The sequence below is a fragment of the Erythranthe guttata genome, chromosome 9, assembly GCF_056151865.1.
Source record: "Erythranthe guttata isolate IM_541 chromosome 9, IM_541, whole genome shotgun sequence".
In the NCBI taxonomy this organism is placed as follows: Eukaryota; Viridiplantae; Streptophyta; class Magnoliopsida; order Lamiales; family Phrymaceae; genus Erythranthe; species Erythranthe guttata.
Window position 1 is genome coordinate 9131741 of NC_142541.1, and position 25745 is coordinate 9157485.

General features: G+C 36.9%; 1 protein-coding gene and 1 long non-coding RNA gene across 2 annotated transcripts; one reads left to right on the forward strand and one right to left on the reverse strand.

Annotated features, from left to right (window-relative positions):
- Nucleotides 1-12977: 12977 nt before the first annotated feature.
- Nucleotides 12978-14764, reverse strand: LOC148768008 (uncharacterized). The gene is made up of 4 exons (XR_016033620.1): nt 14616-14764; nt 14428-14525; nt 13894-13986; nt 12978-13244 (listed from the first exon to the last, which is right to left on the reverse strand). It is a non-coding gene; the product is annotated as an uncharacterized LOC148768008 (long non-coding RNA).
- Nucleotides 14765-18804: 4040 nt separating this feature from the next.
- Nucleotides 18805-21045, forward strand: LOC105962882 (nuclear transcription factor Y subunit B-9). Its single transcript, XM_088823487.1, has 2 exons — nt 18805-18963; nt 20446-21045. Exons 1-2 carry the CDS (start codon nt 18903-18905, stop codon nt 20853-20855), a joined length of 471 nt encoding a protein of 156 aa, XP_088679613.1. The 5' UTR covers nt 18805-18902; the 3' UTR covers nt 20856-21045.
- The last annotated feature ends 4700 nt before the right edge of the window (nt 21046-25745 follow it).

Genomic DNA, 25745 nt, shown 5'->3' on the forward strand with positions numbered 1-25745 from the left:
ATTAAAAATTGTGCTAAAATATTCGATTTTAAGTACAAATACAAGTTAATATATGATAATTCCTCGCCAGTTGTATTTTAAAAGAAAATCAATAATATTTTCATTGTACTTTTACAACTCTAATAAAATTTTAAAGCAAGAGATATACTCAAGAGAGTTTTATTCTTATGTTTTTCGATGTTATATTTGATTTACTCGGACACGTCAATTTCCACCAACTAACCGCACATACGAGTTTGCGTGAGATCTTGAATATATATTAATTGAACCTAAAAACAATAAAAAATTTGTATTGACGAATACTACAAATTAAATGATAATAAATCAAATCCTCTAAATATTAAAGTTTTTGTTTCTATTGTATATATATGTATATATTTATTTATTTATTTATTGTTGTTAATATTATACAATGTCTCATAATACGTGTGTTCCATTTAATATATTAATATTTTAATACAATTTAAAAAATCTTACAATTTACGATTCGTGATTTTGACAAAACGATTTCCGATTCGAATTACAATATGATAACCATGGTCACGGTGACAATGGAGAATCTTCAAGCAATCCTGGCGGCCGCCCCTCAAAGAGGATCAACTAGTCTCAACAGTGGTCCAGAGGCAATACCATCAAAACGGCGACTAGCTCAAATGGGAGAAGCAAGTGAACTAGACATCTTCGAAGGAGAAGAAGACGAGAAATGAGGGGTGCCCGCAAAGCCAACACAAGCCTATTTACGACAGAGGTACTGGATGATGAGTTACCCAGCTCGTTCCCACATGTTACATATGAATATTTGGGTACCAACTAGCCGTACAAGAACGTTTGGCGATTGAACAACACAACCACTTTGCACCATTTTTCAGATGGAGTGAAGTGCAGAGTATTCGCAACAACCTTAGAAGGACTCGCACTAACCTGGTTCAGCCAATTTCGTCAACTCTGTACCGACTTTATGGATCATTTTACGAGCTTATAGAAACAAAAGCGAAGAACTCTAACCTTGTCTGCGGTAAAGAAACGGGAATGGGAGTCTATATCAGGAATGGAAGATATATTTAGCTCCCTCTCGAAAAAACTCTCGCTCCCCTTCAATGACTTACTTACGAAAGCAGAAAGCTATATGAACATGGAGGAAGTTGAGCAAAATAAATCCGGCTGAAACTAAAGCAAAGAGAAGGGAGACAAAAGAGGATAGTTGCAAAAGCCTAGACTTCCAACCAGAAAGGAAGGACCAAGCGAGAGGCGTGTGGGACCTCGTTTCGAGAACTACGTGCAGCTTGTCGCACCATCCGCCGAGATACTAGTAGCTATCGAAAACCACCCAAAGTTGAAGTGGCCGCACATGTACACCGAGACACCCAAGAAGAGCCCGACATTGGGGATCTTCTACCGATTCCACAATGACTTCGGTCACACAACAAATGAATGCCAACACCTGCCTAACTAAAATAGAAAGATTGATACCAGCAAAAAATCTATCTGAATTCATTAAACGGGCATCCGTAGTCAAACCACCAAGCCCCACCACGATGACCCAACGATGGTCGCAAAGACCCCATGCGAGTGGATAATCCATATGAAAGACGAGATAATCCCCACTCGGAAATTACATACATATGGTACTTGGGGGACCATCGAGGGGAGATTTGAACATAGCTTGCCGGATACATTTACGGAAACTCAGGGAGACAGAAGATCTGTTAGAAGAAGTAGATGAAGAAGAACAGAGAGGCTGTCGTGCTCATCTGCGATAATTTTACGAGCTGGAGGATCAACTAGAGGAGGCTCAATGAGTTTTGCATGTTTCTCGAATCGTTTTCAGCAGACTCGGTGAAGAAAGAGTACAACAGCCACACACTAATGCTCTAGTAACCACAACCTTGGTGGCCAACTTCGACATTGCCCGGATACTTGTGGATACGGACAGCTCCGCAGAAATCATATACTACAGTTGTTTTCAGCAGATGAACATCAATTTTGAGCTGAAATGTGCTTACCCATTTCTCTGCGTATGGAGCCTGTTCGAGCCACTAGATCGATAAATTTCTTGGGCTTGTATGTACCTTATACTTACAACATGATACATGGCCACCCTTCCATGAACCTCCTACAAGCATTTTTTTCCACGTTCCACATGAAGTTAAAATTCCTTGTTTTGGATCAAACCACAAAGATGCGCGGGATCAAGAATCGGCTAGACAATGATATTATGATGCATTAAGAAGAAGTGGGCATATAGATAGCATCCAGGCGGATGACATCAGAAGAGAGGAAGACCGGGGGCCGGTGGTGGATCCACCAAAGGAGAGGGCACATGTCCAGCCAATGGACGAATTGATGACATCGGGAGGCATAAGGACACCGTCTCATCACAACAACTAATTGATTTTTTGTGCAACAATAAAGACTTTTTCGTATTCTCGCAACAGACTTTACGGGAATTGATGAGCGGGTAGCTGTCTATGAACTCAATGTGAAGCCTGAAGTAAATCCCGTAAAAAAAAGAGGAGCCACCTCGGAGCATAAAAACATAAGATAAGAAATACAAGATCATGTACAAAATTTGTCAAAAGTAGGTCAGGTACGTGAGATTAGGTTTCCCTGCTTGGTTATCCAATGTTGTAATAGTAAAAAAAAGAGTAGATAAGTTGAGAATGTGTATTGATTTCCAAGATCCCAACAAGGCATGCTCAAAGGACTACTACCCATTGCCACACATCGACCAGTTGGTGGACTCAACAACGAGTTGCGAAATATTAAGTATGTTGGACACATCGCTGATACCATCAGATCCCACTGAGTCGAGAGGATGAATCCAAATTCAGCTTCATCACATTGGCAGGTACTTGTTGCTAGACCGTTATGCCATTTGGTTTAAAAATGCAGGGGCAACGTATCAAAGGCTGGTTGATAAGATGTTCAGAGCTCAACTAGGAAGAAACATGGAAGTATATATAGATGATATGCTGTGAAAAGCCAGAAAACAAGCACACATCTAGAAGATCTCGAAGAAACTTTTTGTACACTCCGACATCATGGTATGAAGCTTAATCCTAGCAAATGCGTTTTTGGAATTAAGACGGGCAAGTTTCTTGGGTACATGGTAGAAGTGAACCCAGAAAAAGTACAAGTAATATTGAACATCATGGCCCAGCGAAACATAAAAAAATGGACAAATGTGAGGTGGAAGAATCATGTCTCTAAGCAGGTGCATATCAAGGTTAGGATAAACAAGTTATCATTTCTTTAAGATCATGCGAAAATGAGCCAAGTTCAGGTGGATAGAAGAATCTAATACGGCCTACGCACAACTTAAGGCGCTACTCGCCCATCTACCATTATTGGTGAAACCTACCCCAAGAGAGAAGCTCTACATATATCTAGTTGTAGGCAACTTCGTAGTAAGCTTATTGCTCTTTCGAGAAAAAAATAAATTCAAAGCCCCATTAACTATACGAGTACACTACTGAGAATAATAGAAACACGATAGACAGAGATAAAAAAAATCAGGTTGGCATTAATCACAACTAGAAAGTAAAGGTCGTACTTCCTCTCGCATACAATAGTCGTTAGGAAAAATCACCCATTGAAAACGGTCACGGGGCGGAATGATGTGTCGGGAAGGATGGTGAAATGAGTCATTAAACTAGGCCAATTAGATATCGAATACGAGCCATGGGATGCAATCAAAGAGAAAGCCCTAGCCAATTTCCTCAAAGAAATAACAAGGCGAGAAGAACAAGATCAATGGAAGGTGTTCGTGGACAGATCAACCAATGTAGTCGGAAGCGGGGCAAGAGTTGTTAGAGTAGGTGACCAAGAGCCAACTAATTGTTGTTTTTCTCACGCTACTCATAAATAATATATTTCGTATTAATGATAAAACCCCCCTTTGGCATTCTATATCTTTGTCCCTTGCATAAGCATAGATATAGTCCTTACAGTTACTTAATTACTATACATAGATCTAGTAGAATCGTGAGATTATTTATTGAAGTATAGTAACTGTTAAACGTGGTTCCTAGTCAACGGGTTACGCCACTGATGAGGATATCGGTCTTTCCCATTCGAGAATAGCACTTAGTGTATGTGTACTGCGTCTCATCAGTCAACGTTGTTGTGACATCGGCATACATAAGTGGGTTCTCATAAGTAAGTTTATGAGTTCAATGAATCCCCTCAATCTAGAGATCTCTAAGTGGTTCCCAATAATCGAGTAGAGGTTTGTATGATATAGTTGTACACCATTAATCCTTAAGACCCAGACATCACCGTGACTTCACTAGAGGACCATTTGTATCGTGACCTGCCCTGAGTTCCACCGAGGACCGCCTCAAGGGCCAGTGTTCGTGCAGTCCGAAATCTAGTGGGAGGTCTGTGCATTGTAGTAGGAGATTCGATCGCTTGATTAGTCATGGATATCTTGTGTGTTCTTGCGATTTATAATCCATGAAGTCTGTGGCCACAGTTGAAAGTGTCGTGATTAGAGAAATGTGTTTCTCTAATTCAAACACGAATGGATTATATAATCAAGAACGTCCACACAGTTATTGAACTCATAAAGAGGTCTCGACGAACGAATGCCTCTAGTTCAATCGGGATATATCACAAGATTCTTGCAGGCACTTCATTTGTATCTAGGGAATCATGATGCGTAGTTGCTAGACGCCAATCTTGATTCGTTGGGTAGTTAAGTTGAAACTAGATTCAACTTAATTGTTACTCTAGGGACGAGTTTAAACCACAATGAGTTGTGGGCCCACGGCTAGCTTACACCTGAACCATCAAGGGTCACACTGCTCGTGTACTTGATATCCTTAATGCAACGAGCTAAGATTAATTAGTTAATCTTAGTGTCATTGGAAGTCAATGTGATTGAGTCCAACATTCGTACTTGTTAATTACGGATGAGAATAAGTAGAGGAAAAGAATCCGACAGAAATGTAGTGAACTTTCTATATTGGGAAGTTTCCCGATTTGGCAAGTCATAAATTAGGGTTTCCAATTTGGGAAATTGGTAAATTGCAAAGTGGTACTCGTATCGACGAGAATTTGTGCTCGTTGTCAAAATATAATTGTTATATTTTTGTGAGCATTCGTTTGTTAGAAACGAGACGAGAAAGAGAGTGGACTTAAGTTGTTGGGCCTAGCCCAACTTAAGGCTTGTTAGGGTTTTCACAAGGAGCATATAAATAGGATTTATATGTCTTATGAAAGACACAACAAAAACAACAAAAACAACAAAAACGACATAACACAAACTTGAAACCCTAGCTTTTCTCCCCATGGCCGTCCACCTTGCAGCTGAAACCTTACCTCCGCCACCAGCCGCCGTGCCGCCGCCAGTCGCCGCCGCATCAGCATCTTCTTTTTGCCTTCGTTCTTCTTCGCTGAACTTAGCCTATCACGTATCTAGTGTTGCGTGGATAGTGGAATGAATATACGAGGTGAAAACTAAGAGGAGGAAGACTATTATGCCGCCAATGCCGCCACCAGGGTCGTCCCCACGCGCCCCCATGCGCCGCCACAAGCCGGTGATGCGAGAAGGCAACTCTGAAGAACTGCTCTCGGATTTTCTGCGCAGTCCAGCGAGAAAATTCGTGATAAATCAACCAGCGATCGGATGGACGTGAAATTTTGACAGAAGCTTTATGACTCATAAATATACAATGTTCCAAAAGGAATTGTCCATCCAAAAAATAAACATGGAGATGTGGAAGTCGGAGCAAGGCTGTAATTTCAGATCAGCAAACAGGTTGGATCAATAGGAGTGGGAGCCATCTTCTCGAGTCTTCGTTCGATTCACGCTTCAAGGGTAACATATATTTTTCCCTAATTAATATACATGTATTAATTAATTTATATTAATTGAGATTAATGTATGTTAATTGATTATTGAATCACATGTATCTATATGTTCGATTATGCGTTTACGTGAATCGTTCGTTGAGCATGTTAATTATTTGATTTAATTTCGCGAGCATGCTATGATGATTTAATTTATGTCATTTAAATTAATTGTATATGCGAGCATGTTATTGGAAGCGAAAAGGTACGCAATTAATTGTAATTATTGTGCATGTGTTTGTTTATATAAATTAGTTCATATAAATAAAACAATTTTTTTTTATTCCGCTGCGTACACGTGCATGATCCCCAACAGTGGTATCAGAGCTACGGTTGCGCAATTAATTTCCTACGTGTTTATTGCTTTCGATTGCATGTGAATAGTTAATTGAATTGATTGAATTGGTGAAATTGGAATTGGGTTGGTTTAGTTTTAATTTGATTTTAAAATAGGATTTGATCGATTTTAAAATTGAAATTAGAAAATTGGATTTAATTTTAAAATTGGATTTGATCAATTTTGAAATTGGAATTAGAAAATTGGATTTCGGTTTTGAAATTGGATTTGATCGATTTTAAAATTGAAATTGGAAATTGGATTTAAAATTAAAATTGTATTTGAGTTTTAAATTCCAAAATTATTTTCTAAAAAATATTTGGGCCGGCCAGCTCGGTCATGCCGGTCCAACAGGTCTGATCGGTTCTAAGCGGTTCAGACAGCCGGAAATAAATAAATAAATATTTCTTTTCCCAGAAATTAAAATTAAATCAAAATTGATTTTGAATTTTTTGAAATTAATTATCAATTACAACCCAATCCATATATTCGATCAATTAATCAATAATGTTTAATAAATGAGTGTTTGATTAATTAATTAATTTAAACGTTAAATTAATTTCATTAATAGAGCACATGTATAATGATGATTATACTTCAACTTAATTAATTGTACCTTAATCTTATTTGATTGATTTAAGCTGATTAAGGTCCAATAATTATTTTGAAATAAATCCTCATAATTAATTATTGTAATTGATTATAATTTAGGTCGAAGGTTCCTCTTAGGACAATATGCGTTTCCATATACCTTTAGAGAACATAGTTGTAGGAATCCAATCGACCCGTCCAATAATTCTGATGAGATAACAACAAAACAATAATAAATCCCTCATTCTTAATTTATTAAGAATTATTTCAAGCTATAAAGAAAAACCAATTTGTTGAATTTTTCTTTCCTTCTACCAACGGTTAAGTTATGTGTAGCCCCTTGCAATAGTGCAGTAAGCCATGTTAGCGGGGAGTGCTATAGTAGGGTAAGCTGTAATTTAATTGACATAATGATGAAGGTAGCCATAGAAAGGGTTATGCTAGATTAACGTGGTCGGCTAGATTAACTAGGGGCTGCATTAGTTTGGTATAATCACTTCTATGAGCATCTTTGATTAGTAGGTTAGACTTGACACACAAAGATTTTGAATTCGCGAGATTAACTTATGTCATTATCAAGTGTGAGGAAAATATATCTTTAGGGTCATATAACGATATGATTGATGGAGATCTACCTTTGGACAAATGTAATCGGGCTAGATTAACTACGGGTTACATTTGTCTATTGGACCTAAAGCCCATTAAAATAAAAATAAATTTTCTCGTTTGTCTGCTAGAGGGTAGTGGAATTCGATAAAATTTAGTGGGAGTACAATTAAAGGATAAAAGTCCAAATCTTTAACTACAATCATTAATAACGAATGATTGATTGTGATCTACCTTTGGACAAATATAATCGGGCTAGATTAACTACGGGTTATATTTGTCTATGCGACCTAACGCCCATTAAAGAAAAATCGGTTTTCTCGTTTGTCTACTAGAGGGAAGTGGAACTCGATAAAATTAGTGGGAGAACAATTAAATAACATAAGTCCAAACATTTAATTCTAAAATTCATTTTAATACGAATCTCTAATAATCCTCTTCTCTAAACCTCTCAGATAATCATGTCTAAGAATCCCATAATGTCAATCCTCCACAATAAACTCAATGGCCCTAATTACCTAGATTGGTTGCGTAGTCATAAACTTGTGCTAACCGTTGAGGGGCGTCTCTATGTTCTTAATGAGAGGCTTCATGCCACTATACCAGCCACATCGACTGATGCTGAAAAGGAAATTTATGAAGCATGGAAGAAAGATGACACTCATGCTAGGTGTTATATGATAGCCGCCATGGAGCACGCACTTGCGAGGAAATATGAGTCTCACTTACATGCTTTCGATATCAAGGCTCATCTCGATAGAATGTATAGTGAGAATATTAGGGCATCGAGGTACGCTGCTACAAAGGAGTTCATCACGGCGAGACTGCGCGAATGGACTTCAGTCCACGAGCACTGTCTCAAAATGATCACTCTCCTTGAAAAGCTAGTGAATCTCGATGTCACCCTCCCTCCTAAGCTCTCGTTGGATTTGATCATGTTGTCTCTTCCGAGTTCCTATGAATCGTTCATAGTGAACTTCAACATGAACAAACTAGATCCTCCCTTGGATGATTTAATGAACATATTGATCAGTTTCAAGTCCACCATTAAGAAAGAGAAGTCTGTTCTCGTTACTGCTACTTCTGGAAATAAGAGTTCTTCCCAAAAGAAGAGAAAGGAAAGAGTTTCATTTCCAAACAGCAAGTTCGAAGTGGGTGAAGGTAGTGGGGGCCCCAATGCAAAGGTCAGCATGCAAGTTGATGATATTTGCCATCATTGTTGAAAGAAATGACATTGGCGCCGCAACTGCAAGGCTTACCTAAAGCAGAAACGTTCTGAAAAGGGTACGTATTTCATTAACATCAATTTGTCTGTCAATTCTTCTTCTTGGGTATTAGATACGGGTTGTGGCTCACACTTATGTAATTATTTGCAGCTAATGACAAGAAGTAGAAAGCTTAGAGCGGGTGAGACCTACCTAAGGATGGGGAATGGAGCAAGAGTTGCTGTTGAAGCCATTGGCGCAATTTAATTAAATGTTTTGGATTCTAGTTTTCCTATTGTTTTGAACGATTGTTTATTTATTCCGTCTCTCATTAGAAGCCTTATTTCTATTCATGTATTAGATATTGAAGGTTTTACTTTTGTTTTTGGAAATTCGATTTGCATTATACAAAAGAATGAAAATTTGATTTGCAAGGGACGACTATTAAACAACTTTTATGAACTAAATCCAAGTGAAATACCTATTAATGTTATATCAGCAAAACGTAAGGAGATAGATCAAAACCCCGCACAACCTTGGCACGCTAGATTAGGTCATGTCTCTTTAAGAAGGATGAAAGATTTTGTTAGTGAAGGATTGTTCACTTTGGACGACGTGAAATCACTACAAACTTGTGAATCTTGCCTTAAAGGGAAAATGACCAAGTCACCCTACAAAGGAAAATGGAGCGGGCCGAACGTCTTTTGGTTTTGATCCATACAGACGTATGTGGTCTACTAAGTGTTAGTGCGAAGGGTGGATACAACTACTTCGCTACCTTTACCGATGATTATTCTAGGTATGGGTACGTGTACTTGATGAAGTACAAGTCCGAAACATTTGAAAAGTTCAAAGATTTTAGACACGAAGTAGATAAACAACTCGGACGAAGTATAAAGAAACTACGATCTGATCGTGGTGCAGAATACTTGAGCATCGAGTTCATTGACTATCTAAAAGAGAATGGAATACAATCTCAATGGACTCCACCTGAAACTCCTCAACTTAACAGAGTTCCCGAACCTCGGAATAGGACCTTATTAGATATGGTTCGATCTATGATGGGGTTCACCAACTTACCGGCATACGTGTGGGGTCATGCACTTCGCACTGCCGCACATTTGCTAAATAGAGTTAACACCAAAGAAGTTAAATCCACACCATATGAACTTTGGCATTTCCGGAAAACCCAACTTCAAACCTATTAGGTTATGGGGTTGTCCCGCTTATGTGAAGCGATTGATGGGAGATAAGTTGGATAGTAAATTCGACTTATGCTACTTTGTGGGGTATCCCGGTGACTCAATGGGATATGAATTCTATTATGTCAAGGAAACAAAGACGTTTGTTTCGAGAAATGCCACCTTTCTAGAAAGGGAGTTGTTATCGGATAGAAAAGGCAGCATGATAGAACTTGAAGTAGTTCAAGAACCACAAAGTGAAGTTCAAGCGCAAGAACAAGTAATCGAACCAATACAAAAATCCACTAATATACCTTCTGAACCTACAGTGCGTAGATCCAAAAGAGTTCGGAAAATGCCGGATAGGTTATTCCTCCTCGAAAATGATGAAGGTCATGTTGATATTGGACAAGATCCAAGAACATACAATGAGGCCGTATCGGATGCGGACATGGGACATTGGCTAAATGCCATGAAATCCGAAATGGACTCCATGTACTCCAACAAGGTGTGGACCTTGGTAGATCCACCTAAAGGAATAGTTCCCACAGGCTGCAAGTGGATCTATAAGAAGAAAATTGGAATGGATGAAAAGGTATCGACCTATAAAGTTAGATTGGTAGCGAAAGGATATACTCAAAGGCAAGGTGTTGACTATGAGGAAACCTTTTCACCAGTCGCGATGCTGAAGTCCATTAGGATTTTGCTGGCCATAGCTGCGTGGTACGACTACGAGATATGGCAAATGGATGTGAAGACCGCTTTCCTTGATGGAGACATTGAGGAAGAAATTTACATGGCAAGGCTTCATATCTTCTGGAAGTGAGCAAAAGGTTTGCAAACTCCAGTGATCCATTTATGGATTGAAACAAGCATCCCGTAGTTGGAACATGAGGTTCGACTCAACGATCAAAGAGTTGAATTTTGAGAAGAACCCGGAGGAACCTTGTGTATACAAGAAGGTTAGTGGGGGGACAGTAATATTTTTGGTGCTTTATGTTGATGACATTCTACTCATTGGGAATGACGTAAGAATGTTGCAACAAACGAAAGCATGGTTGTCCACACGTTTCTCAATAAAGGATTTGGGAGAAGCATCTTACGTATTAGAAATACGGATCTATAGAGATAGAGTAAGAAAGATGCTTGGCTTATCCCAAAGCCTGTACATAGACACCGTTATGAAACAGTTTAGCATGGAAGAATCCAAGAATGGATTCTTGCCAATGTCCTCAGACACATAGTGAAATCGAGGAGATAAAAAGGACGTCGTATGCTTCTGCCATAGGAAGCCTAATGTATGGCATCCTGTGTACTAGACCTGATATCGCGTATGATGTGAGTGTCACAAGCCGATATTAGTCTGACCCCCGGTCCAGCTCACTAGAAGGCCGTAAAGGATATCCTCAAGTACATACGAAGGAATAAGGATATATTATTTGTCTATGGGGGTGCCGAGTTGAAGTTAGAGGGCTTCACCGACTCTAGTTTTCAATCGGATGTGGATGACTCAAAGTAGAACCGGGATTTATATTCACGCTTAATGGTGGTGTCGTGTGTTGGAAGAGTTCCAAGCAAAGCACGACGGCCGATTCCACTACCGAAGTTGAATACATTGCAGCCTCCGAAGCTGCAAAACAAGGGACTTGGATAAGGAAATCCATCCAAGAGTTGGGTGTCATTCCTAATGCTAATGATCCAGAACCGTTGTACTGTGATAACACCGGAGCCGTGGCGCAAGCTAAGGAACCGAGATCTCATCAAAAGTCCAAGCATATTCTGAGGAAGTATCATGTGATCCGAGAGATCATTGATAAAGGTGAAGTTAACGTAGAACGAGTCACCTCGGAAGAGAACGTTGCAGAACCCTTCACGATGCCTTTACGAAGATCGGTCCACGAGAAACATCGAGAGTCGATGGGATTGCGATTCATGGGTAGTTGGCTTTAGGTCAAGTGGGAGATTGTTAGAGTAGATGACCAACAAGCCAACTTGTGGTTGTGATCTTTCCATTTATTATTATACTAAATAATCATTTTTTGTATTAATGATAAAACACCTTGGCATTCTATATCTTGTCCCTTTGTCACAAGCATAGATATAGTCCTTACAGTTATTACAAGTACTAGTAATTGATCTTTAGGATCGTGAGATATTTACTTTAGTATTATAACTGTTAAATGTTTTCCTAGTCGAACGGTTACGCCACCAATGAGGATATCGACCTTTCCCATTAAGAGACTAGCACTTAGTATATGTGTACTGCATCTCATCAGTAAACGGTATTGTGATATCGGCATGCATAAGTGGGTGCTCGTAAGTAGACGAGTTCACTGAACTCCCTCACCCTAGAAATCTCTAAATGGTTCTCAATAATAGAGTAGAGATATCTATGGTATAGTTGTACACCATTAGTCCTTATGACCTAGACATCACCGTGACTTCACTAGAGGACCAGCTGTATCATGACCTGTCCATGAGTTCCACCGAGGACCGCCCCAAGGGCCAGTGTTCGTGCAGTCTGAAATCTAGTGGGAGGTCTGCGCATTGTAGTCGATGATTCGATCGCTAGAATAGTTTTGGATGTCCTGTGTGTTCTCATAGTTTGTAATCTCTAAGTCTCTAGCCAGAGCTGACTAAGTGATGATTAGAGAATTCAATTCTCTAAGTCATGCACATACCGATTAAAACACTTAGAACGACCACACAGTCATTGAACTACTAAGGAGGTCTCGATGAACCAATGCCTCTAGTTCAATCGGGACATATGAATCAAAGGGATCGTACTGTACGCTAACTACAACATAAATCGTCATCCACAGCGTTTGAAAAACGCTATAGTAGGGTTCTATAGCGTTTTTGTAAACGCTATATATGTGTCTGCCCGAGCTATAATAGGTCTGAGCTCTACTATAGCGTTTTACAAACGCTATTATAGTGTTATATGTAATAGCGTTGTTTTTGTGCTATTGTTTATCTTCTTATAGCGTTTTTAAAATGCTACCGAATGATATGATAGCGTGTTTTATGAGCAATTATATAACTTTTTATAGCATTTTTAGAATGTTAGTTCAATATATATAGCATTATTTTAGCGTCACTGTATGCTTTTGATAGCATCTCAAAATGCTATAATAAAACTTTAATTTGTTCCTTCTGAATCATTTTATATTCTTCTCATAGTAAAACACTTGAAAATATAAAATAGCTTGTGCTGAAGATTTATTAATAATAATAAAAAAATTATACGATTACATTATTCTGCAACATCTAGAAGATACAAAATAATAATCGTCCAAACTATATAAAACTAGCTATCTTGTAATATTCAGGCTAATAAATTATAAAATAGACATCCTTATGAAAATGTTACAAGAAACAACTAGTTTGGAATCCAAAGGAAGACTTCATGGCTACACCAATACATTGCATACAAATCCATTGTTGCTACGTTTCTTTACCATTCTTAACCTGTTATAAAAGAAGAAAAAATAAACATAATTTCACAATTATGTTATAATGAAGAAAACAACTATAATAGGTTGGAGAATGAATGCAACAAGTTTCTAATTAGTGTAGCACTTAACTCTACCAAAATAAATTTACATAGATCTCAATTATATGAGGGATTTATGATTAGTAAGACGAACTTCCTAAAATCATTAAAAATTTAAAATAACAAAAGGGTTGAACTTATTTTATTAAGAACAAAGAACAATTAGCATACAAAATAACTTCCATATGTTCTACTTACCTCTCCCGTTACGTTCTAACCAAATATCCGAATGGGGAACATGATAACTCGATAAAGTGCTTACAGTTCCATGTTTTAATATTAAATAAGAAAGAGGCGACCTTGTATCACCACTGAGACATTGTCGATCATGACAATCAATGACCGACTACAAAGAATAGTTATAGCGGTTGCTATTTCATTTTCAATTCAAAAATCTTATACGATAACAACATATCAAAGTTCGGACAAACCAAAATCTGCTTACATGATATAAACATAACGGATAGAAGCAATCAAATTGAAAGTTGTTAACATATCTATCCCCTAGTATGCATTAAGAATCAGTAATAGAGTGAAATATATAATTATCAAAGAAATGTATACCCACGAGGACTCCAGAGACTATTGACATGCAAATCCTTCAATTTTCCCTGCCGCATCACCGTCTTCCGCTGCTTTAGTACTAGAAGCAGAGCCCTGAGACATAAAAGAAAGCAACATTTGTAGCTAAAAAACAATACAATCAGAGAAAAGAAAAAAAATAACCTAATAATTAAAATAATTTTACAATTTCCTAGTTAGCCATAATCCAGTAAGAAGAAAACGAGCATAAAATGGATGTCAACTAAGTTAACTCATTCGTCAATCTATATCTATGTGACATCATTTTATGCTCGTTTTCCAGACTCTATTTACTTCTACCCACGATTCCACATAGATACAGATTGACGAATGTTTTAATTGTGTCATCCCCGATTTTAATCCCCAGTCCACCCAAATTTCACTGCATATCAATCCGATAAGGGTCCCTGAGAAAAGAACTGATAGTGAATGGATTAAACTATTAAAAAATTAAAATAAAAAAAGACAATGATAATTCTCTATATAAAATAAAATAAAGGGGTGAAAGAGCTTTACCATTCGATGAATATTTTCCCAGAAAATTAATTGCATAGAAAATTCCATGGGTGTTATCAATTTGCGTTTATCACTCTAACATGCATCCACAGTTAGATCTGGGTTGAAAAAAATAAGAATTAGGTTTATTGGGAAAAAAAAATTGTACGCTTTTACAAATAGTAACATATATGGAGAAGAAGATATACCGGAGGACGGAGATGGATTAGACAACAACGAATCGGCAAAATGGAGTGCCGACAGATCCCCGTAAAGAAACGGCGTTCTAGGTTTGGATTGAGGGGATATCGACGATTGTGGGTTTGAAAGAAGTAGGAATATCTTTGACCCAATTTTGTTGAACTACAATAATAACATATAATATATAATAACTGATATGAATGATAGCGTTTCATATTTTATTTTTATTAGTTATTCCATAAATAAAAATAATTATAGCATGACGCGTAAAAACGCCATCACTTAATGCTATTAAAAACCAAATTTGTTGTTATATATCAAAAGGTTCTTGTAGGCACTTCATTTGTATCTAGGGAATCATGACGCGTAGTTGCTAGACGCCAATCTTGATTCGTTGGGTCATTAAGGTGAAACGAGCTTCATCTTAATCGTAACTCTAAGGGACGAGTTTTGACCACAAAGGGTTGTGGGCCCACGGCTAGCTTACACCTGAACCATCGAGGGTCACACTGCTCGTGCACATGAGATCTTTGAATAAACGATCAAAGATAAAATGTTTTATCTTTGCATGATTGGAAGTCAATATGATTGAGTCCAACATTCGTAATTTGGAATTATGAATGAGAATACGAAAAGGAAAAGAATAGGCGAACATCTTAGTGAACTTTCTAAATCGGGAAGTATCCAAATTTAGAAAGTGCACTGAATTAGGGTTTCCACTTTTAGAAAGTTGAAAATAGAGAATTGGCACTCGTAACGACGAGGACATTATAATGATTCCGAAAATGTAATCATTACAATTTTCCGATCATTGAATTGAGAGGAATGAGCGAGTAAAGAACTAACGAACTTAAGTTGTTGGGTCAGGTCCAACTTAAGCCCGTTAGGGCTTTCAGGCAAGACTCTATAAATACTTGATTTATAGGTCTTGCAAACAACACAGCCCTAATACGAAACCCTAGCCGCTCTCATCTCTCTCTCGGCCAACCTCAACCCGCGGCCACCACCGCCGCCGTCGTCGTCGCCACCATCTCGCCGGAATCGGCCATCCCTTGGCCGATCGTCTTGGTAGTTCTTTTCTCTTTTCGTTTCTTCCGTTTTATTCTAACTATTTCGTGTCTAGTTCCACGTTTTAGTAGATCGAAGTATACGAGGTGAAATCCGAGAGGAGGAAGATCGAAGAATCGAGGAGCAGCCATCGAGCCAACGACGCACGCGCTCCCACGCGCCGCCCGAAGACAGCGCGTGATCCTCACGCGTCGTCGTTGCTCAAGTCGTCGCCGCTGACGTTTCGCCATCGCCGCTCCCGGATTGCACGGATTGGTTTCCGTGGCAATCTTGCTTCGTTTCGTGCGCCTACCTCACGCTTCAAGAGGTAAAGTTTCGAATCCATAGTTATTCGACATTGATTTAATTTAGATTAAATATGTATATTCGTATCGTAAGTATATTGTATGAATTTATATGTATTATGTGATTACATGAAATTTGTAATTTACTGCAAGCATGATTAATTGATTCAATGCGAGCATGCTAGTTGATTTAATGTCGATTAAATAATTCGCATGTATGTTGTTTTTAATTTCGCTGGAAGCGCAAAGGTACGCAGTTAATTGTTTACAATTATCGGGCATGTGATTTTGTGATTCAAATTCGTTTAATTCGCATAAAATTTTTGTTTTCCACTGCGTACACGTGTCCGAGTCCCAACAATTCTCACTACGGATGCATATATTTAATGTGCCACAAATCTAAAAATGATAAATTCAAAGAATTTAAAGTTGAGTCGGAGAGACGCTTAAATAAAAACATCAAGTCACTTCGTTCTGATCGAGGTGGCGAATACCTTGCAGGGTCATTTAAAACCATCTTGGTGAAACAAGAGATTTTATCCCAGTTGTCAGCGTCGGGTACGCGACAATGAAATAGTATTGCGGAAAGAATAAAAAAGACTCTCTTGAAAATGGTTAGATCTATGATGAGTTATGTAACTCTACCTATTTATTTTTTGGGATATGCATTACATACAACAACACATATACTCAATAGAATCCCGTCTAAGTATGTGCCCGACATTCCCGTTGAATTGCAGCTTGGCGGAAAGCCTACCTTGAGCAATATTCATGTGTGGGGTTGCCCAACACACTTGCTTAAATCGAATGCGTATAAATTAAGTTCAAAGATGGATGTGTATTTGTTTATTGGTTATCCTAGTGGAACGAGGGGTTGATATTTCAACTACGAATTTAGTAGTCGATTTTCTTAATCAACTAAAGCTCATAGTCGAAAGTTTAATTTTAAAAATGGCAAATTATGAGAAATCCCTTGAGGTAAGACCTAATTACAAAAATCCGCTCACGTTTGGCAGTTACGAAAAACCCCAAAAGTTATGTTGGCGTCTTACAAAGTTCCCCTTACAATGATAATTTTGACATAATCTTTTTGGTTCTATGGAATATTCCTCCAATGCTACTATATTTGTCTGTGTGTGTGTGTGTATAAATATATATCGATCGTCTAAATACTGGTAAATGTATCACTTGATTTCGTGATACGATACGATATCGCAATATAGTTGCGAGATTTGTTTTGTGGTGATTTGTGCGATTCTCATTACATTTTGGGGTGATTTTGTGTGAATGTGAGCACATTTTGAGGGTGATATTGAGCAATTGCATCTTTGATTTATCATGATTTGTGCGACTTTAAGCACATTTGAGGTGATTTATGTGATTTTCGACACACTTATTTCATAACACTTGTGTGTTGGTAGTGACCTATTCAACAGCTGGAGATTTTTTTATTGCAGAATTTCCATGGGTGTTTTGATCTTTTCACAACCCATGAAGGCGTAAAAGGCCAAAGGGTTGAGTGTTAGGTCTAAAGCACTAATTTTGTTTTTTTCACCGATTTTTATTGTTTTTTTGCACATAAATATTAACACAAGGGATAGATGCAATTTTATTTTTCAGTAAAATAAATTTCATTAAAAGGAAAAATACCGTGAAGCGTAATTAATTCTATAGCATTTCTAGTTTTATGATGCAATAATAAAGCCATTTTATCTTTGAAGCTTCGAACTCTACTCACAATCTTCTCGCCATTTGATTCGAAAGCTATAATGTCTACAGACCAACATATGCATTTTAACAAATTCACCGTGTGGACAGGTTGTCATTGTGTTATAGACTCTCATCAAAACTTTTAATTTTTTAATCCAAATCTTGGTTTACACTTTGTCACATAATTAGAGTGTTGCAGTAAAATTTGATGTGAGTATCAAAAATTTAATAAAAGATGATCATAAAATAGAGAACATTCAAAATAAAAAAAATAAAAAAAAAATCTTGTAATAGGATATCTTTAATTTTTCAAAATAATCAAATTGAAATATTTGTCTATATGGGACGTTTTCTTTTATCAACTCTCTTCTCATATAATTTGACCTACATAATAAATAAAAAAACTGACAAAAATATGTTATATTACATTTTATTTGCTTTTAGAATTCAAGAAATACGAAAATTAATTACTTCAAAATTGCAAGTAAATAAATACAATTATGTTAACTTTATAAGATTTGAAATTCTTATTAATGTATTAATTCAACAATTCGCTTTTAATAAATATTAAATAGTTGTTGTAATTAAATCGTGTATATCCCGACTTAAATGATTTTTTGAAGAATCATTCATATATTAGCATTTGAGTGAAGAGTAAATAATAGCTTCCTAATCGAAATTAATTCCATTTATTAGTAAAAATAAATAATTAGAAGTGACTCATACATATGAAATATTTGTTTAATATGATTTTTACTAAATTTCTCAAAACGTTTTAAAAAAATGTTGTAGTTATTTCTTAATAATTTATATAAATAAAGTTCAATATTCATAAAAATCAAATTCATCTTCTTATGTAAATAAACTCAATTGTATTCACTAGTAAATTTTATGGTACTCTTCAATAAGTCACTTACTCTTTGAAGCAAGCAATTCCACAAAATTTTCTACTCACGAAAGGAAAAGAAAACAGGTCACTTTCCATTGTAGACCAACAATTAATATTTTTTGCCCATTTTGTCCATGCCTTTCAGCATCCTAATACTACAGTTATGGACTCATTTTAATGGTTCCAGCTCACTTGTCTATATATTGAATGCAATTGTTCCTTGACAGTTCACACTTATCACGCTCACAAGAGTAAGAGGCATAAAAGATATTGTGTTACAATTGTGTGAACAAATAGAGGAGGTGAAAAAAATACTTAGTTTGAATCAAAAGTAAAACTTGAAGATGGAGAGAGGAGGGAGCTCAAATATAGGACATAAGTACAGAAGAAGAGCACACACGTCTGGTAAAAACTGCAGTCAATTTTTCTAACATTTGGTTTTTAACACTAAATCTATATGAACAATGTGCATGGATTTGTTTTATCTCTTATTAATTTAATCTTCACATTTCTCAGTTAGGAAAGTAAACAAAAAATGTGTTAATTCCCTAGATTTGGTTTTTGGATAATCGATCTTCTATTAACGAATTGGATCCAATTTTAGTTCCCAAATCTTTTTTTATGCTTCATGGATCTCATTGTGTTAATTGGATAAAGATAGATCTTTTTTTCTCTTTTGTATATCATTCTATTTTGATTTATTTTACGTTTGAAAAGCGGAGTCACGATAAATTTAAAATTTTATGGTAATTTAAAAAATATGTCGAGCATAGGAACCACGTTAATATTAATGGATTTTTGTTCATATACTAATTTCATCACAATTTTTTTTTTCACTTTAATTAAATGCATAGTGACTAGTTCTTTAATTCAATTAACAAATTTTGACAATTTATCAAAAAAAAATGTTTTTTATATGGGTCAAATCGGAAAGGGGTTGTTAATGGAGACGAATTTGTTTCGGTGAAATGGGGAAATTTAAGTCAATATAATCTTAATTATTTTTGGGATGAATCTCTATTTCATTTCTAGTATTGTAACTCATATTTTCGTTTCTCTGTACGCGTCATATGTGTGTCTGTATTAATGACATCATCAATATCTCCTTATATAAAGTTGTATTAAATAAAACAAAACATGAAATGTAGGAGTATTAAAATTTAGTATGTAGGAATTTCTAGTTTTTTCAACTTATATATTTTTTAGGGTAAATTACACACACACCCCTGAGGTAAGCTTAAATAACTGTAAGGTCCCTGTGGTATCGATAATTACACTTAGCCCCCTGAAACGTAGTCAGAAACTCTAATGGGATAATGAATTGGATACGTTATTCCGATAGGGTTCTAACGGACTATTGGTTTCAGAAAGTGGTGAAGACAACAAAGAGCTATGGGGTGACATGGCTCCCCGAACATTCCCGAACATTTCTTAAATCACCCATAGCTCTTTGTTGTCTCCACCACTTTCTGAAACCAATAGTCCGTTAGAACCCTATCGGAATAACGTATCCAATTCATTATCCCATTAGAGTTTCTGACTACGTTTCAGGGGGCTGAGTGTAATTGTCGATACCACAGGGACCTTACAGTTATTTAAGCTTACCTCAGGGGGGTGTGTGTAATTTACCCTATTTTTTAAAAATATTGTTTTTTCCTTTATTACATTATAATTTGCACATATCAATCATGCATCGCGTGCATGTTATATTTGATTTTAAAAATATTATATATGAAATGTGCATATGCATTTGAAATATATATGAAGTTTAGCCAAATACATATCAGTGAGTATTGAGATTCCTATGTAAACGAGATAAAGAGATAATTAAGATGCCCATTAAAATTTGTTAACCAATTAATATTCCTTCAATTATATATCATTCAGGCATAGTCATCCGGGAAAGGGGAATTGCCCCTGTTGTTGCTGGCACAAATGCCGCCAACATCGCAGACGCCCCACCGAACGCCGCTATTGGAGAGGTGAACCTGGAGCACCAGCACGGCTTCAAAAGAGACGCAGACCAGTACATGCCAATAGCCAATATCACCCGCACCATGCGGCGCATCCTCCCCACTCATGCTAGAATCGCCGATGACGCCAAGGAAGCTATACAAGAATGCATCTCCGAGTTCATCAGCTTCATCACCGCCGAGGCGAATGGGCGGTGCCACAACGACTATCGAAGAACCGTCACACCAGAGGACGTGTTGGCGGCAATGGCCTCGCTTGGTTTCAACGACTATTTGGAGCCCCTCACAGTTTTCCTCAACAATCACCGCGCCCAGAATCTATGATTGTAGCATGAACAATGTCATGTCTGGTTGCTTTAAAAAATATGTCAAATTTTCAAAAAGAATACTGCAAGAACAACTACCTTGCCACCGAATGATATTTCTTATTTAATGATAGATTTCATAGTGTTATCAAGTGTTTCAAAATAATACATGTGCATCATGGGATTCTCGTTCCAGATAATAAGATTCAGTTTAGTCACCACAACTCGGCTTGGGTATTTTGTCGATTAATCTTGCATGTGGAGTTCTCATGACAATTAATTGCATTACAAATCTTGAATGAGTAGTTCTGCAACCGGGAAGTAGCAAAGATGCAATTCCAGTGGATGCAACTTTCATAACAATTTATTCTTTGGACCGAGCAACATATAAATATCTTCAAATGTATGTATTTCCTATTCCTCATGACCATAAAGAAATAACAGTCCACCAATTTTATTTGTACAACATTCATCATTGAAAAAAAAAAAAAAACCAACTCCAATCCGATTATGGAATAAAGATAGTTCTGAAGTTATTCACCCATTGCATCAACGTCGTAATCTAGATTGTTAGAACCATTCTAGCATCGACGAACAATTACATAAGCTATTTCATTTGATTTGCATGATTTTCTTATTTGTTTATTATCATTTTTAAGGGTTGTTAAAGATTGTTTGGTACATGCATATATTGACTTTCATAGATTGGTTGTAATTAATTTTTTTCTCATATTTCATAATTACATATTTTTTGTCTCTTTATAAAATATGTCATCGAATTTTAGTATACGAAACAAAATTACATAAATAATACCCTTTCAAACAACATCGGTACAATATCGTAAATAGCCGTATGGCAATGGTATCACATTCTCAATACTATAATAATATAGTATTGTATTATATAATGTAGTCAATATTGTAATATGATACAATTTCTATACAAATGATCGTAAATAGTCGTACGGTAATAGTATCACATTTTCAATACTACTATTATAAAGTATTGTATTGTATAATGTAGTCAATATCGTGATACGATACAATTTCTGTAAAAGCAATTACGTGGCATATGCATCTATCGTCCTCAAGTATTGATATATATTGCTCGATACTGCGATACGATATTGCAATAGGATCGATATTTATGATATTTTTATTGGGGGTGATTTGTGCGATTTCGCAGCACATTTTGGGTGAATTTGTACCCTTTTCAATATATTTATTGTGATTTGTGCGAATGTTAGCACATTTGGGGTGATTTATGCGATTTTTAGCACAATATTTTCATAACACTTGTGTTTGGATTTTTTGTTCTTAATTCTAGTTAAGGCCAAGCGAAAATAAATTGCTTCAGATAAATTCTACCGTTGTCCCAATCAAAACTAACAAATCTATTTAAACATCACATAAATCAAAAACAATTTTGATGATGCTAGAGATAGATCACCTTTTGTAGTTAAGGTAGGATGAGCTGGAAGAGAAAAGTGGATCACTGACTCACGATCTTTATGATCCCGAGATACTTATTGATCAGAGAACACGTATTTAAGTCGGGGATTGATCCGGCGGAAACCCCTCAGACGCTCAAGTCAGGAGTGTGGATAGCAAAAGTCGTAGAGAGAATGCTAGAAATCGTATCGATCAAATATTAGAACGTACCTTCACAAATGAATTATAATCTTTATTTTGATTGGGCTACTGTTAATTGATTGAGATTGTCGGGCCCAAACGTTATCTGAAGGTGGTTGGGCCTTCGTTGTAGTGGTCTTCAAAATTGGGCTCGTGGCCCAGTAGATTAAGAAATTGTAGGCCCATTGGACTGATCGAATTAGGCATATGAAATTTATATAAGAAAGATAATAAAAACCGACACTGGCATTTTAAATCTATGGTTATTCAATATTTAATATTTAATAAAAACCGACACTGGCATTTTAAATTTATATAAGAAAGATAATATGACTTTTGATCTACATAATAAAAAAAAAACTGACATAAATATGTTATATTATATTTTATTTGCTTTTAGAATTCAAAAAATATAAAAATTAATTATTAATATTGCAAGTAAATAAATGCAATTATGTTAACTTTATAAGATTTGAAAATATTATATTAATATTAATTCAACAATTCAGTTTAAGAAATATCAAATAGTTGTCGTAATTAAGTAGTGTATATCCCGACTAGGGGTGTGAACGAGACGAGCTCGCCTCTTTTGGCGGGCTCGAGCTCAAGCTCGTTGAGTTCCTTCTTTTTTAGCTCGAGCTCGAGCTCGTGTCAATTTTGTCGAGCTCGAGCTCCAACCCAAGCTCATTCTTTTTCTTAATTTTTTTTAATTCTTATTGTATTATTATTAAAAATTATTTTAAATAATTACAATATAAAAACTAAATTGTAATTATATATATTTTTTTAATATTTTTTTTTATTTCTATAATATTTTATATTATTATTATACATTATTTAAATAAAAATATATATATAAAAAATAAAAAAATAAAAAATAAGAAAGGCTCTCGAGCCGGCTCGCGAGCTCATGAACAACTAAAAACTGACTCGAACTCGGCTCATCAGAAAGCTTGAGCTCGAAAAACTCGAGCCAGAGTTCGGCTTTTTTCGAGCCGGCTCATCGAGCTCATGAGTCGGCTCGACTCGTTTACCACCCCTAATCCCCACTTAAATTATTTTTTTGAATAATCCTTATATTAGCATTTGAGCGCAAAGTATATGATAGCATCCGAATCCAGATTACTTCCATTTTATTAGTAAAAATAAATAATTAGAAGTGACTCGTATTGATACGCCTAAGTGGGCCCTTAATGGGTCCACTAATTATTTCACTATATTGGGCCAGAAGCTAAAGCCCAAAAGAACGAGTCCACTGGATTAAGGGCTCAAGCCGATTATATTTATTAAAGACCTAATTAGAATTATACTCTAATTATGAGTTTGCCATTAATTAATTATAAATAAGACCTCAGCCTCATGGAAAAAGTACGCTCCAACAAATCTCTTGAGTTATGTTGATCTCGTGCTCTCTATCTTGTTCTATGTGCTAGCATCTGACTTGAGGGTCAAATGGGTTTTCGTCGGATCAACCCCCAGTTTAGTTCAAGTTTCCAACCCCATGCGGAATAACGCAAGCCCCCGGAGATCGCCTAACACCACACCAAGAGGCGCGAAGAGAAGAAGAGTCCATGTGGTTCAAGAAGTTAGAAGAAATAATCCGACCCCAAAGAGAGGCACAAGGCACGCATCACAAAAGCCTATAACACCAATGTGAAGCCTAGGTCATTCCATGTGGGGGACCTCGTACTACGAAACGGAGACGCTTCACGACCCATAGGCAAGCTTGACTCTAAGTGGGAGGGTCCCTACAAAGTCGTGGAAGTAATCGACACATGAGCTTATCTACAACAACATCTAGGTGGTCGCCAAGATTCGAGAACTTGGAACGTGACGAACCTCAAGAAGTTCTATGCCTGAAGGAAGGTTCTACTTTAAAAGTAATCTCGCCTAACAAAGGTAGTTTTTTCTACAACTACTTTGTTTTTTCTATTGTAGCTAGTCGCGTCTACACCACCTAGTGGTTTTCTATAGTTTTCTCCGGTAAATCAGGTTACTTTTTCGTTCTCAACATTAATGAGGCTTTTCTTATTTTTATTTTCCAGCTCCACTACCCAAATCTGCGGCTCGCCGGCTTCAGATGGCTAGCCCGACACCACCGCCTGCGCCGCTGCCCAAGGGGGCGGCTCGCCCAACGCTGACAACCCAACCCATGCCGCGGCCAATTCACTAGCTAGCCCCCTCTCCGCGGCTCGCCCGCCACCCTCGGCGCCACCGCCGCCACTACACCCACCCTCCTTCTCTGCGCTGCTGGCGGCGCAAACAAAGCCACCAACCGCATCGCCGGTTTATCTTGTGAATCGTGTACCATCATCCATTATAAACTTTGAAACAACATAATTTTGAATTCATAGGACACATCATGAATACTCAGCACTTACGGTCTTTGTTTCTAAGTGTTTTCCTTACGTTTTGGATATTCGAAAGAACAAATTTGATCCAAAACTGCTTCCATGTGTATTTGCGGGTTACAGCGAAAAACATAAGGCTTACAAGTGTAATCATCCCTTGAGTAAAAAAAAATGTTTATTTCACCATGTTTTCATTGATGAGTTATGTTTTCCATTTAAATCCGTTAATGCTTCATGTATAATCAATAATTAACCATTTTTATTCGTGGTTATCAACTACTAACATTTCCTCTTCTCGTACTCTTTCGGTGCCCCGTGTCAAAGTCCTTTATTGACAATTAATACTTCTACTCTGGTAATTAAATGCTTCTACAAGTCCTAACACTAATGAATCGTCATAACAATCTCTAGCTCCCACTCGAATAAAAAATCATCAAATGAATTTCACCAGCCCCTTGAAAATAATTATCAACGTGACACTGCCAATAAGAGTTCCACGAGTCTCACGAGGTTGTCGAGGAATTGATCTTTTTGTTTTTTCTGATGCAGACTAGACAGGGTGCATTATGACGAGACAATCTACCACCGGTTATTGCACATTTCTTGGCAGCAATCTAATTTCTTGGTGTACAAAAAAAAAGACTTACAAATTCTCGATCGAGCACCGAAGCTGAGTACCGTGCAATGGCTAACACAACGGCTGAACTCACTTAGATGTCTTTCATTCTCAATGATCTTCGCATTACAATACCATTTGCCCCTTTACACTACTGTGACAACATGACATGAGTGCTCTTCATATGACAACGAATCTCGTGTTCCATGCACGGAGCAAACATATAGAGTTGGATTCTTAAAAAAAGAGAGTGCGGAGGGGAAAGAGGTAAGGCAAGATAGACAGTAGATGAATATTTAAAAAGGGGCAG

Excerpts from the sequence above, each read along its gene's own strand:
- LOC105962882 (XM_088823487.1), top strand. The coding sequence starts at position 18,903 with ATGGAGAGAGGAGGGAGCTCAAATATAGGACATAAGTACAGAAGAAGA. Across the intron at positions 18,964-20,445 it reads AAGAAGAGCACACACGTCTG|GCATAGTCATCCGGGAAAGG; the intron begins GTAAAAACTGCA and ends TATATCATTCAG.